Source organism: Homarus americanus, unplaced genomic scaffold (assembly GCF_018991925.1).
Source record: "Homarus americanus isolate GMGI-L3 unplaced genomic scaffold, GMGI_Hamer_2.0 scaffold31037, whole genome shotgun sequence".
NCBI classification, from domain to species: domain Eukaryota; kingdom Metazoa; phylum Arthropoda; class Malacostraca; order Decapoda; family Nephropidae; genus Homarus; species Homarus americanus.
Window position 1 is genome coordinate 14186243 of NW_024722227.1, and position 13253 is coordinate 14199495.

The following is a 13253-nucleotide window of genomic DNA, read 5'->3' on the forward strand; positions in this document are numbered from 1 at the left end:
AATTTTCAATTATAGTCTTGTCGTCTTTTTGTAGGTCGGGCAGACGGAGCTTTCTCCTCTCACTCGTGGTATCCAACGAGCGAGATGGTCATTTGGTAGACTGTGTTGATATAGAGGGCGTTACTGGAGTCTACCAATAGGCTTCCTGCTTGTCAACAGTTTTCATTGTCTTTTAAATAATTTATATTGTATTTAATGTATTTAATCTAGAATTAATATCTTGTGAATCTTTGATACTCGAGACACTTAAGCCGACCGACCAGTGTACTGTATATTATATGGCTCGTGTGGCTGTGTACCGTGTGTCAGCGTCGACTGTGAATTTACATCAATTAATGGTATGTCGGCCGTTCACCTACACGGGCTACAGTACCCTCGCCCAGTAGAGATAGGCATATGTTCATTGTAGAACTGATTATTTGTAAAGTACATTATAATAAATTTACCCCATACAAGCTGCAGCATATATATCTTTTCAGTCTGACTTCCATATGAGGAAGTTCTATGGCAACATAAATAGCCACACCATAGAGGTTATCTCTTCTGTGTGACGAGTAGGCTTCTAGAACTGGCGAAACCGGAGAGGTCTGAAAATTATAGGAGTCCTCTAGTTTGTCCTCGAGCAGACAAATGCTGGTGGCCGGTATATTTAATTGCTCAGGTTGGCCGTCAGACCAAATGTCGTCAGTCCAAACCACTCCATTATTCACTATCTCTTGCCTCCTTCATTCATTTCTGTTGATCAATTAATCAAGAACCTTGCACTTCGCTCACAAAGTTATCATTCCATCTTTCTTATTTTCACATCCAAGAGGCCTCCATTTTCATTTACCTTTCTTGATATTCTGTTATCCTTCCCCACCACATGTCTAGCTGATATCTTTGTTTACGTTCTTATAAAACAGGTTTTCTGTGATTGAGTGTATAATTTCTTCTGTACTTATTGTCTCTATATCAAATATATATCTTACACAGGTTCTGATCTAGTTATTCGCAGACACATGTAACCACTGATCTTGTCAAGCTATTGTATACTTTCAACTAATTGTTCCTGAAATCTTGTGGTTTTTCTTTCTTAAATTGAAAATACACAACTCTTGAATCCTAGCATCTATTACTTTTAATGTTTAGACTAAGTAACACTTTGTACAGTATGTTAAGGTTGTTCAGCCGGACATATTGTAATGCTGGGTCTTTTTTTTTTTTTATTCTCACCACTTTATTCTGGTATGGTTCACCTTCAGTCATCACTCTGCCGTTAGCTTTAAGGGGCGGATAATATATCCCTCTCCCTCAATATCATCGGCCATCAAATCTACATCGTCAGTATTGGCTGAGCTTATGATCCTTACATCTTGGAGTTTTATTTCTTCCTCTGTGTTTTATATTTATTGATAACCTTCTTCTAGTACGGAACTGAAGAGTCTGTAAATAAAAGACACCTCTCTTGTAATGTTAAAAAACAAAAAAAAAGGTTTGGTCTCTGACTGTACTTAAACGCCACTGGTTGAGTAATATGTTATCATTGCCACCAGCCTCTTAAGTATGCCACGAACCTCCAGTATCTAAACAGAGAACACTGATGTGCGCTACCTCAACTAAACATATCACGACTCAACCATATTATCAGTATTTCTACAACAGTTGTTAATGGCAAAAATCTGATCAATCGTTTATATACTTTTCCGAAAACCAACTTGATATTGATTCTGGAGTCCGTTAAAGGTTCCCATCTCTTGAGGGTTATTTTTGTTAATGTTTTATTAATTATTGGTGTTAGGAAGCTTCCTCTGTCAGTATTACAACACAGTCTATGGTAGATTTATATATCCCCTTCCCCATCCTTTCGTTATCTCTACTTCCCAAACTCTTTTAATCGTCTCTAAGCTTATCATTGTTTTAAAGTTCTTCAGATGTGTAAATTGTTTTATACGGTAGTACTGTACTTCGTTCCTAGCATTCTACTGGATAATATTTACTTTCTTTATTCAGTGTGTTGTCTCATATGAGAATTTATTAATTTTCTTCATGTTTTACAAGGAAAATTGGATGTAGGAAGAATGGCTTCCCCGTAAAGTGTTACTCTTTTCTTCATAGGACTCTACCTTGATGGTAAATCTAAAAAAATGTGAGAGGTTCTTGGTAAGAATGTGTCGCTCATAGTAACGAATGTTCATACACTTGCGTGCATAAGTCTCATCTTGATCTTTACCAAGTTCACTTTCACTGTTAGAACTCAAGCTGCTTTACTAGTGCTAGTAAGGTAACCTTTTGGTAGTGAGTGTTGACCAAAATGCTTATTATGGTATAATAGTTAATACATGTGTAAAAGAGGAAAATATTTATTCTAGAAATATATTTTGTAATATAATACGTACACATTACAAACGATGTTTATCATTGTTTGTAATGTGTATATTTCATGTGTCTGTATTATATAATGTGATAAATAGATTAATATAATTCATCGCTAGCCTAGAGATAAATTTGTTTCAGTGGTACAATTAGAAACATGGGAGATGAAATATAATTACTCCCCAGTACGTCATCTCGACCACAGACCTACTCCCAGTACGTCATCTCGACCACAGAACTACTCCCAGTACGTCATCTCGACCACAGACCTACTCCCAGTACGTCATCTCGACCACAGACCTACTCCCAGTACGTCATCTCGACCACAGAACTACTTCCAGTACGTCATCTCGACCACAGACCTACTTCCAGTACGTCATCTCGACCACAGACCTAGTACGTCATCTCGACCACAGACCTACGTCATCTCGACCACAGACTACTCCCAGTACGTCATCTCGACCACAGACCTACTCCCAGTACGTCATCTCGACCACAGACCTACTCCCAGTACGTCATCTCGACCACAGAACTACTTCCAGTACGTCATCTCGACCACAGACCTACTTCCAGTACGTCATCTCGACCACAGACCTACTTCCAGTACGTCATCTCGACCACAGACCTACTTCCAGTACGTCATCTCGACCACAGACCTACTTCCAGTACGTCATCTCGACCACAGAACTACTCCCAGTACGTCATCTCGACCACAGACCTACTCCCAGTACGTCATCTCGACCACAGAACTACTCCCAGTACGTCATCTCGACCACAGACCTACTCCCAGTACGTCATCCCCAGTACAACGCCCCAGCATGCCCCAGCAACAGAACTACTCCCATCTCTGACCACAACTACCCCAGTACGTCATTCAGGCACAGAACTACTTCCAGTATGTCATCTCAGGCACAGAACTACCCCAGTGGTCAGTCTCAGGCACGAACCACTCCCCAATACGTCATCTCTGACCACAGAACTACTCCCAGTACGTCATCCAGGCACAGAACTACCCCAGCACACGTCATCTCAGGCACAGAACTACTCCCAGTACGTCATCTCGACCAGAACTACTCCCAGTACGCCATCTCAGGCACAGAACTACTCCCAGTACGTCTCCAGGCACAGAACTACTTCCCCAGTACGTCATCTGACCACAGAACTACTCCCAGTACGTCATCTCAGGCACAGAACTACCCCCAGTACGTCATCATCTCAGCAAGGCCAGAATCCACTCCCAGCACGTCATCTTCCGACCAGAAACCACTCCCCAGCACGTCATCTCAGGCACAGAACTACCCAGTACGTCATCTTGATTCACAGTGGAACTACTCCCAGTATGTCATCCTGCAAGTACAGAACTACTCCCAGTATGTCATCTGCAACAGAACTACTCCCAGTACGTCATCTCACAGGACAGAACTACTCCCAGTATGTCATCTCAGGTAATAAGAACTACTCCCAGTACGTCATTCAGGTAAGAAACCATCTTAGCACGTCATTTCAGGCACAGAACTACTCCCCAGTATAATATCTAGCCAGGAACGACTCCAGTACGTCATCTCGACCACACAGAACGTACCCCAGTACGTCATCTCAGGCACAGAACTACCCCAGTACGTCATCTCAGGCACAGGAACCATTTCCCCAGTACGTCATTCCTGTACAGAACTACTCCCAGTACGTCATCTCGACCACAGAACTACTCCCCAGTACGTCATCTCTGGCACAGAACTACTCCCAGTACGTCATCTCCCCAGGCACAGAACTACTCCCAGTACGTCATCTGACCACACACAACTACTCCCAGTACGTCATCTCAGGCACAGAACTACTTCCAGTACGTCATCTCATAACCATCTCCCAGTATGTCATCTCAGGCACAGAACCGCTCCCCAGTACGTCATCTAGACCACAGAACTACTCCCAGTACGTCATCTCTGCGGCACAGAACTACTTCCAGTACGTCATCTCGACCAGCAGAAACGTACTCCCCAGTACGTCATCCAGGCACAGAACTACTCCCAGTACGTCATCTCAGGCACAGAACTACTCCCAGTACGTCATCTCGACCACACAACTACTCCCAGTACGTCATCTCTGAAAACGGAACTACTTCCAGTACGTCATCTCAGGCACAGAACTACCCAGTATGTCATCTCAGGCAGAATCACTTCCCAGTACGTCATCTCGACCAGAACTACTCCCAGTACGTCATCTTCAGCACAGAAACCATTTCCAGTACGTCATCTCGACCACAGAACTACTCCCCAGTACGTCATCTTCAGGGCACAGAACTACTCCCCAGTACGTCATTCAGGCACAGAACTACTCCCCAGTACGTCATCTCGACCACACAATCACATTCCCCAGTACGTCATCTCAGGCACAGAACTACTTCCAGTGCACAAGTCACCCCAGCACAGAACCTTACTCCCAGAGCGTGTCATCTCAGGCACAGAACTACTCCCAGTACGTCATCTCGACCACAGAACTACTCCCAGCAATGTTATCTTCGACCACAGAACTACTCCCAGTACGTCATCTCGACCACAGAACTACTCCCCAGCACAGTCATCTCGACCACAGAACCATTCCCAGTACGTCATCCGACCACAGAACTACTCCCAGTACGTCATCTGACCACAGACCTACTCCCTAGCACAAATATCTCGACCACAGAACTACTCCCAGTACGTCATCTCGACCACAGAACCACTCCCAGCACGTCATCTCGACCACAGAACTATTCCCAGCATAGTCATCCCCGACCACAGAACTACTCCCAGTACGTCATCTCGACCACAGACCCACTCCCAGTACGTCATCTGACCACAGAACTACTCCCAGTACGTCATCTCAGGCACAGAATCACCCCAGTAACGTCATCTCAGGCACAGAACCAATTCCAGTACGTCATCTCTGACCACAGAACTACCTCCCAGTACGTCATCTCAGGCACAGAACTACTCCCCAGTACGTCATCTCGACCACAGACCTACTTCCAGTACGTGTCATCTCTTGACCACTACTCCCAATACGTCATCTCGACCACAGAATCACCCCAGTACGTCATCTCTGGACCACAGCATACTCCCCAGTACGTCATCTCGACCACAGAACTACTCCCCAGCACAGTCATATTCCCACCACAGACCTACTTCCAGTACACAGTTATCTTGACCACAGACCTGTCACAGTACGGTCCCCTGACCACAGACCTACTCCCCAGTACGTCATCTCAGGCACAGAACCATTTCCCAGTACGTCACACCCACAGACCTACCCAGTGTCATCTCGACCACAGACCTACCTCCTAGCATGTCATTCCTGACTACAGACCCATTTCCAGTACGTCATCTCGACCACAGAACTACTCCCAGTACGTCATCTCAGGCACATAACTACTCCCAGTACGTCATCTCGACCATAGACCTTACTCCCAGTACGTCATCTCAGGCACAGAACTACTCCCAGTACGTCATCTTGAGGCACAGAACTACTCCCAGTACGCTCATCTCGACCACAGAACCACTCCCAGTACGTCATCTCGACCACAGAATCATTTCCAGTACGTCATCTCGACCACAGACCCACTCCCCCAGTACGTCATCTCAGGCACAGAACTACTCCCAGTACGCGTCATCTCGACCACAGAACTACTCCCAGTACGTCATCTCTGACCACAGAACTACTCCCAGTACGTCATCTCTGACCACAGAACTACTCCAGTACGTCATCTCGGACCACAGACCTACTCCCCAGTACGTCATCTCAGGCATTGCAGAACTACCCCCAGTACGTCATCTCGACCACAGAACTACTTCCAGTACGTCATCTCGACCACAGACCTACTCCCCAGCACGTCATCTCAGGCACAGACCCATTCCTGCACAAGGTCAGTCCTCATCTGTAACTACTCCCCACGTCATCTCTGACCACAGAACTACCCCCAGTACGTCATCCGGACCACAAACCACTCCCAGTACGTCATCTCAGGCACAGAACTACTCCCAGTACGTCATCTCGACCACAAACTACTTCCCAGTACGTCATCTCTGACCACAGACCTACTCCCAGTACACGTCATCTCAGGCACAAGACCTACTTCCCCAGTACGTCATCTCGACCACAGAACTACTCCCCAGTACGTCATCTCGACCACAGAACTACTCCCAGTACGTCATTCAGGCACAGACCTACTCCCAGTACGTCACGTCATCTCAGGCACATGAACTACCCCAGTACGTCATCATCTCAGGCACAGAACTACCCCAGTACGTCATCTCGACTCACAGAACCACTTCCCCAGTAATGTCATCTCAGGCACAGAACTAATACTCCCAGTACGTCATCTCGACCACAGACCTACTCCCAGCACGTCATCTCGACCACAGAACTAATACTCCCAGTACGTCATCTCGGACCACAGACCTACTTCCAGTACGTCATCATTCAAGCACAGAACTACTTCCCAGTACGTCATCTGACCACAAAACTACTTCCAGTACGTCATCATCTCGACCACAGTCCTACTCCCAGTAGTCATCTCAGGATCAGACCTACTCCCAGTACGTCATCTCTCGACCACAAACTACTTCCAGTAAGTCATCTCGACCACAGACCTACCTCCCAGTACGTCTTCAGGTACAGAACTACTCCCCAGTACGTCATCTCTGACCACAAAACTACTTCCAGTACGTCATTCACCACAGACTCCATTTCCAGTACGTCATCTGACCACAGACCGACTTCCAGTACGTCATTCCTGACCACAGAGACCTTACCCCCAGTACGTCATCTCGACCACAGAACTATTTCCAGTACGTCATCTCCTGACCACAGAACTACTTCCAGTACGTGTCATCTCGACCATTGAGAACTACTTCCAGTACGTCATCTCGACCACAGACCCACTCCCAGTACGTCATCTCTGACCACAGAACTACTCCCCAGTACGTCATCTCAGGCACAGAACTACTTCCAGTACGTCATCTCGACCACAGAACTACTCCTGGTACGTCATCTCAGGCAGAACTGGCCCAGTACGTCATCTCGACCACAGACCTACCCCAGTACGTCATCTCGATTCACAGACCCACTTCCAGTACGTCATCTCGACCATACAGACCCACTCCCAGTACGTCATCTCGACCACAGAACTATTCTCCAGGCGTCATCCTGACCAGAACTACCCCAGTACGTCATCTCAGGCACAGAACTACTCCCAGTATGTCATCTCGACCACAGAACCAATTCCCCAGTACGTCATCCTCGACCACAGAACTACTCCCCAGTACGTCATCTGACCACAGACCTACTTCCAGTACGTCATCTCAGGCACAGACCTACTCCCAGTACGTCATCTCTGACCACAGACCTACTCCCAGCACGTCATCTCTGACCACAGACTCCACTTCCAGTACGTCATTCCCTGACCACAGAACTACTCCCAGTACGTCATCTCGACCACAGAACTACTTCCAGTACGTCATCTCTGACCACACAGACCTACTCCCCAGTACGTCATCTCTGACCACAGACCTACTTCCAGTACGTCATCTCGGACCACAGACCTACTTCCAGTACGCTATCCGGACCACAGAACTACTCCCAGTACGTCATCCTGACCACAGAACTACTCCCCAGCGTACGTCATCCGACCATGACCATCTCCCAGTGACTATCTGACCACAGAACCACTCCCCAGTACGTCATCTCGACCACAGACCTACTCCCAGTACGTCATCTCGACCACAGACCTACTCCCCAGTACGTCATTCGACCACAGACCTACTTCCAGTACGTCATCTCAGGCACAGAACTACTTCCAGTACGTCATCTCTTTATTCACAGAACTACTCCCAGTGCTGCCGCGCCCCAGGTGTTGCAGTCCATTCCCTAGTACGTCATCTCGACCCACAGAACTACTCCCAGTACGTCATCTCGACCATAGAATCAGCTCCCAGTACGTCATCTCGACCACAGACCTACTTCCCAGTACGTCATTCTCCCTGACCACAGCAACTACTCCCAGTACGTCATCTCAGGCACAGAACTACTCCTAGTACGTCATCTCGACCACAGAACTACTTCCCCAGTACGTCATCTCGACCACAGAACTACTCCCAGTACGTCATCTCGACCACAGACCTACTCCCAGTAATGTCATCTCGACCACAGACCTACCCCAGTACGTCATCTCGACCACAGACCTACTCCCAGTACGTCATCTCGACCACAGAACTACTCCCAGTACGTCATCTCGACCACAGACCTACTCCCAGTACGTCATCTCGACCACAGAACTACTCCCAGTACGTCATCTCGACCACAGACCTACTCCCAGTACGTCATCTCGACCACAGAACTACTCCCAGTACGTCATCTCGACCACAGACCTACTCCCAGTACGTCATCTCAGGCACAGAACTGAACTGGCCCTTTAACCATTAATTCTTGACGAGTTAATGGGGCTGGAACATGTAAAAGTATATAGGGTTTGAGTAGCGAAACCCATCTGTCCTTCTTCTGTTTATTAAGAAAATATATTATATACAGATTCCAAGTGTATATCACCGTAACTTAATCACTGTAGCTATGAGTGTTAAATGAGGACGGAAGCTATAATAAATAGCTCTTCTAAAATACGTCCTGTTGGTGTGAGGTGTTGAGTAAAAGTGCCTGTAATACCCGTCGAGGGAGAACGGTAATATACGTCCTCCCTCGAGGGAAGACGGAACCATCCACGATGGCTCTCAATAACGTCTTCCTTTAGTCAAGGATATCAAACTACTGCCGCATTAGGTGGCCAGAGAGCCGGCTACTCAGTGCCTTAACTCAGCACTAAGTGAAGTGACTCCCCGTGGGCACACCTTATCACGTGCTCTGAACATGCTACCTCATTGCTAGTGGAAAGGTACAGAGGGTGATAGAGTATATAAGTCTAGAGTAATTAACCCATTTATATAAATACTTATGCCTATAAGGCAGGGGCTATTACAGAACTACTCCCCAGTACATCATCTCGGCCCTAGAACCACTCCCCAGTACCTCATCTCGGCCACAGAACTACTCCCCAGTCCCTCATCTCGGCCACAGAACCACTCCCCAGTACCTCATCTCGGCCACAGAACTACTCCCCAGTACCTCATCTCGGCCACAGAACTACTCCCCAGTACCTCATCTCGGCCACAGAACCACTCCCCAGTACCTCATCTCGGCCACAGAACTACTCCCCAGTACTTCATCTCGGCCACAGAACTACTCCCCAGTACTTCATCTCGGCCACAGAACTACTCCCCAGTACCTCATCTCGGCCACAGAACACACAATCATTAGGTAAGCAGACGGGTATAGGTAAGAAATACAACAAAACTATCAATAGAATTCGTCAGTTTAAGGAAAAGGCAAATGAACACAGTGACAATGGATCACGAAGGTCTGACCGCCTGTTAGGGGTAGTGCACATTAGAGACTTTTAGTCCTTTCTTGGTAGACATTGAAGCAGTGTAGCTACCAGTGCACTTAACTGTATTATTTTTTCCTAACCATAAAGTTAGGAGCCCATTCACAACAACTCTAAAAGCTCAACATCCCTAACTGGGTCTCTATTGGCTTCCTCCTTGATATACTGTAGGTCGGATTCCCATTAATGTGACACATACGTTACATACTTCTAAGTAAAAATATACATTGCACGCTCAAGATTAATGTATAAAAAATAATCTAAAAAATACATGTTCTTGGTAAAATACTGATTGAGGGAATACAGATGTTTATAGTAAAGTAACGATACACAATTATAAATATTTCTGGTAATATAAATGCACAAGACACAGAAAACTTCGTAATTTCTCTGGAATAATAAAATTATATTACATTTTACCTTTGACTCTAAGTCAACAGATATTAAACATCGTAATGCAACACTTTGTCGTCATTGATGCATAAGACAATGGTTATCAAGCTTTTGTTTATTACATCTTCAGCTCTGCTTTTTTGTTTCGCAGCCTACAGAGCGTGAATTGTGTGGTGTGTGATGTATAGTTCAGGACGTACACAATAGTTCTAGTAGGGTTCTGCTGTTTGAGGAAATCCATGACCCACTCAGAGTAGATTAGAATTGATGGTCCCTCAAGGCGTGCTCATGGGGTAACCAGTTTAGTTTCAGAGCACTATCCCCACACAGGTTAAGCTGAGTTATAAATTCTGCAAAAGGGCTTGTGAGAAGAAAGAATCAACAGCAGTTTCTGTTATTTGATAATTCATGAGAAGTTTGGGCTGGTAGTCACCAACAGCTTTACTTGAAGTGTATCTTATAAGCTGCACTAATGTTCTTATATTTTTGTGCCCAAGTAAAGGACCGCTTCAGGTTAGGATGTCTCAGTGAAATTCTTTAGTACCTCAACCTTTACGTTGTCGGGTCGTCAGGTTGTATCAAATAAACAAAAACAGAATAGAATTATTCTTTCGTCGGTCACCTTACGAGTCGAACATGTAGTTCCCAATTTTTTCTTCAGAAAGAGCAGCACATTCTCTGTTCGAAACAACTCTTTTGTATATACCGCAATTGTGGAATTATAGCTTAACCGTCAGGGTGTAGAAGATAGGAAATTCAATGCCCATACTTGTCAGTCCTGGGTTTGGTACCATCCCCATTTCATTTACGAGGAGAAAGAGGCCGCCGTTCATGTGTGAAAGATTCAAGTTGCTCTCTCTCTTTCACACGGGGGATGATGATGATGATGGTGATGATGATGATGATGATGATGATGATGAAGGAGTATTACCCGTCATGAGGTGAAGTTAAGATGCTAATGAAACATAACCAAAGTATTTATAAAAGCTATACTTTCAAGGGGTGGGGGTAAGGAGAGAGATAAACCTCTGGAACAATAAACTACGTTGCTTGAGTAAATCGGTAATCTGGCACCTCACCAGATTTCATTTAAGGTCACCAGGTTCACGGTTATGTGCGATTCACAGCTAACGGCCACTGACGGTGCAAGTGCAAGTGTAATCCAGTGTTTACAGCTCGGCTTTTCCCATCCTACTAATGGCTGTCCCTGTGGCTCAAGCAGCAAACTGATCGTAAGAGAGGCTGGCAGAGGCGGAAGATCACAGTAAACCACGAAAGCAACAACTTTTCAGGTTTTACAGTTCACGGCGGTGGCCCTGTGCCTATATATCAGTCCTACCAGCATGCCTATTACGAGAAACCGAAGAACTTTATTTTTTTAAAGAGGATGAAAGATGTATCGAGTGGTGATGCTTCTGTGCTACGGGAAGCTGGAAAACATACAATATACACTTACAGATTTGCATTTTTAGTTGAATTGTTAACTTTTTGTGGAACAGATGAAGTATTTATTTTCCTGCCATAAAACGATATATTTATGAATCATTATGTATCTCCAAGACAGACTTGTCGAGTTCACTTTGGGAGTCTTGAAATTCATTTAGTGTTTAGAAGTTTGTAACTTGAAGAGATGAATATCTACACATTATGCTTTATAGTTTATGAGAGTTTGCTGTATTTAATTTCAAAGTTTGTTCTAGTCACCTTATGATATATTAACAGTGAGCCACCATAGCAGATTTTCCATAAGTAAAACAACGTAAAAGACGAGTTATTTGACTTAATATATGTTAATGGTTGAATACGTCAAGCTTTCTTTTTGTGAAATATAAAAACAATTGAGAGTAACATCACTTTTGTGAAAAAATAATGAAATAGTAGGAAAAATATACCGAAAAAAATGAACAAATTATGAAATATGTTTCACTGGCTTTCTCTGTTTTCTGTCTCGCAATTTTGAAAAATTTCAAAAGCCCTTAATGAACTTTAGGGTCAACTTCGAAAACTTTTCTCAGAGAGAAACCGACTGATGAGTGTCCTGCGTACATATGATACTGCATATAATTCTAAAAATGTTCCGTTGACCACACACACACACACACACACACACGTCAGTGAAGTTGTCAAATCCTCCAGTTTCCGTCTCCACCTCCTCAGCCGACTCAAGTCTCTCGGAGTTCCTGCGCCCGAGCTCCTCAGTGTTTACTCAACATTCATACGTCCCAAGCTCACTATACCTCCCCTGCCTGGTCTTCCTTCCTAAATTCCACACGACGTAAACACCTAGAATAGGTGCAAACGAGGGCATGCAAGATTATTCTCTTTCCCTCCTACTCCACATATCAAGAAGCGCTCAACACACTGACCCTCTTGACTCTCTCTGATCATCGCCACGACCTCGTCTGCAAATTTGGTGAGAAGCTTCTGCACCATCCTCGACACCGGCTTCTACTACCACCCGAGATACCTCATCCGCGAATTGCTGCTCGACACCACAACCTCATCCAGCCCATACAAGACACGTACTGATTGGTATAAGAACAGCCCAGTCCCAACCATTGTAAAAGTTATCAACAACTCGTAATCAACCAGTGAATTCACTCCCAGTCAATCTTACCTTTTGCACTGTCACTATATTGAAATGCCCTGTAGTATTACCTTCTCACAACCTAGTTATTATATATCATATTTGCATCACTTATGTTACTTGTATATTATTTGTCAATCAACTGACCCCTTCCCCAATTATGCAACTGTATATTTTCAGCTTTCCGGCTGCCATGCTCTTTCAATAAACTTTATCTGCGCGCTAATCTTCCACATTATCTGCGCGTTAATGTTCCACATTAGCTCCAGACCTCCCGTAAATTATTTTTATTATTATTATTATTATTATTATTATTATTGTTTTTACTATTATTATTATTACACACACACACTATATATAAATAAATATATATATATATATATATATATATATATATATATATATATGTTTATATATATATATATATATATATATATATATATATATATA

General features: G+C 44.6%; 2 protein-coding genes across 2 annotated transcripts; both read left to right on the forward strand.

The window, feature by feature from the left end:
• The first annotated feature begins 2293 nt into the window (after positions 1–2293).
• On the forward strand, positions 2294–5675 carry LOC121862616 (mucin-5AC-like). The gene is made up of 4 exons (XM_042360932.1): positions 2294–2305; positions 2542–3786; positions 4025–4132; positions 4236–5675. Exons 1-4 carry the CDS (start codon positions 2294–2296, stop codon positions 5673–5675), a joined length of 2805 nt encoding a protein of 934 aa, XP_042216866.1.
• Position 5676: 1 nt separating this feature from the next.
• Positions 5677–9839, forward strand: LOC121862617 (flocculation protein FLO11-like). Its single transcript, XM_042360933.1, has 7 exons — positions 5677–6402; positions 6523–6666; positions 6788–6958; positions 7201–7971; positions 8212–8355; positions 8443–8703; positions 9393–9839. The coding sequence occupies exons 1-7, from the start codon at positions 5677–5679 to the stop codon at positions 9837–9839; spliced, it is 2664 nt and encodes an 887-aa protein (XP_042216867.1).
• Positions 9840–13253: the final 3414 nt, after the last annotated feature.